This window comes from Hipposideros armiger, unplaced genomic scaffold (assembly GCF_001890085.2).
Source record: "Hipposideros armiger isolate ML-2016 unplaced genomic scaffold, ASM189008v1 scaffold_7, whole genome shotgun sequence".
NCBI classification, from domain to species: Eukaryota; Metazoa; Chordata; class Mammalia; order Chiroptera; family Hipposideridae; genus Hipposideros; species Hipposideros armiger.
Genome location: NW_017731357.1, coordinates 4,629,553 through 4,631,511, shown reverse-complemented (window position 1 = coordinate 4,631,511; position 1,959 = coordinate 4,629,553). Strand labels below are relative to the sequence as shown.

At 35.1% G+C, this 1,959-nt stretch overlaps 1 protein-coding gene across 1 annotated transcript; it reads right to left on the bottom strand.

Moving 5' to 3' along the window:
* Positions 1 to 1,103: 1,103 nt before the first annotated feature.
* Positions 1,104 to 1,546, bottom strand: LOC109386514 (histone H3.3-like). The gene has a single exon (XM_019649772.1). It carries the CDS (start codon positions 1,544 to 1,546, stop codon positions 1,136 to 1,138), a length of 411 nt encoding a protein of 136 aa, XP_019505317.1. The 3' UTR covers positions 1,104 to 1,135.
* Positions 1,547 to 1,959: the final 413 nt, after the last annotated feature.

Below are 1,959 nucleotides of genomic sequence, written 5' to 3'. Positions count from 1 at the left end.
TATTTATTTATTTATTTATTTATTTTATTTTTTGGTCAGGTGTGTCATGTTAGTTGATTTGTGGATATTGAAACTACCTTGCATCACAGAAATAAATCCCACGTGATCATGGGGTATGATTGTTTTGATGTATTGGGGAATTTAGTTTGTTAATACTTTATTGAGGATTTTTACATCTATGTTCCTCAGGGATATTGGCATATAATTTTTTTTGGTAATGTCTTTGTCTTGTTTTGGAATTAGAATAATGGTGGCCTCATAGAATGAGCTTTGGTGCCTTCCTTCCTCTTGAATTTTTTGGACTTATTCGAGAAAGATAGGTGTTAATTTTTCTTTGACTGTTTGGTAAAATTTACCTGTGAAACCATCTGATTCAGGAATTGTGTTTGTTGGTTTTTTTTTTATTATTATTACATTTGTAGTAATTGGTCTGTTCATATTTTCTGATTCTTCTTGATTGAGTCTTGTATGTTTCTAGGAATTTATCAAGTTCTTCCAGATAATCCAGTTTTTGATATATAAGAGTTCATAGTATTTTCTTATAACCCTCTGTATTTCTGTGGTGTCAATTGTCACTTCTCTTTCATTTCTGATTTTATTTTATTTTATTTATTTATTTTTTAAGTTTAATGTATTTTAATAGCAAACTTACAGGAACAGCACAGAAGACAGACAACATTAAAAACATGTACTTTCATGTAGGACAACTCAGTTAGAAGAGTATAGCGAATGGATGGAATCTACTGTATGATAAAAATGCTACAAACACCATTTAGTTGCCATCAATAAGAAATTTACTTGTTTTAAAAAAATCCAAATGCTGGCATTGTCCAGAAAAATTTAACAGGTTTATTTATAATCATTATAAAGTTGAACTGCTGAAACTTGTTCACTGAAACTTTTGACTTGCATTAATGCTTTGTCCCCCGCATTTATATTAAAAATTCACACACAAATGAAAATGGAAAAACTGCCAATACCTGATTTCTGTCCCCTGTTTTCCCACATGCAATCATATACTTAGATACCTTTTGACCCCATGGAAAAAAATTAACTAACATTCAGAACTACCAATAACAGGAAGAAGAGAATTTTTTTTTTTTAAGAATGAAATGTTTCCCATCATAGTGGATTCTTAAGCACGTTCTCCACGTATGCGGCATGCTAGCTGGATGTCTTTTGGCATAATTGTTACACGTTTGGCATGGATAGCACACAGGTTGGTATCTTCAAAAAGACCAACCAGATAGGCCTCACTTGCCTCCTGCAAAGCACCAATAGCTGCACTCTGGAAGTGCAGATCTGTTTTGAAGTCCTGAGCAATTTCTCGCACCAGACGCTGGAAGGGAAGTTTGCGAATCAGAAGTTCAGTGGACTTCTGATAACGTCTAATTTCACGGAGTGCCACAGTACCAGGCCTGTAATGATGAGGTTTCTTCACCCTTCCAGTAGAGGGCACACTCTTGCGAGTGGCTTTTGTAGCCAGTTGCTTCCTGGGTGCTTTACCACTGGTAGATTTGCGAGCAGTCTGCTTTGTACGAGCCATGGTATTGAGACCTCCTTACCTACCCCCCTTCTGCTACGGCTGGAGCTCGGCAAGCTAGAGGCAGTGCTGGCGTTAGAGAGCCTCATTTCTGATTTTATTTATTTGAGTCCTTTCTTTTTTTCTTCATGAGTCGGGTTAAAGATTTATCAATTTTGTTTATCTTTTCAAAAATCAGCTCTTTTCATTGATCTTTTGTATTTTTTTAGATTCTATTTCATTTATTTGTACTCTGATCTTTATTATTTCCTTCCTTCTACTCACTTTGGGCTTTTTTTCCTGTTCTTTTTCTAGTCCCTTTAAGTGTGAAGTTAGATTGTTTATTTGAGATTTTTCTTGTTTCTTGAGGTAGGCCTGTATTTCTATGAATTTCCCTCTTAGGACTGTTTTTGCTGTGTCCCATAGATTTTGGGTCA

Excerpts from the sequence above, each read along its gene's own strand:
- LOC109386514 (XM_019649772.1), bottom strand. The coding sequence starts at position 1,546 with ATGGCTCGTACAAAGCAGACTGCTCGCAAATCTACCAGTGGTAAAGCA.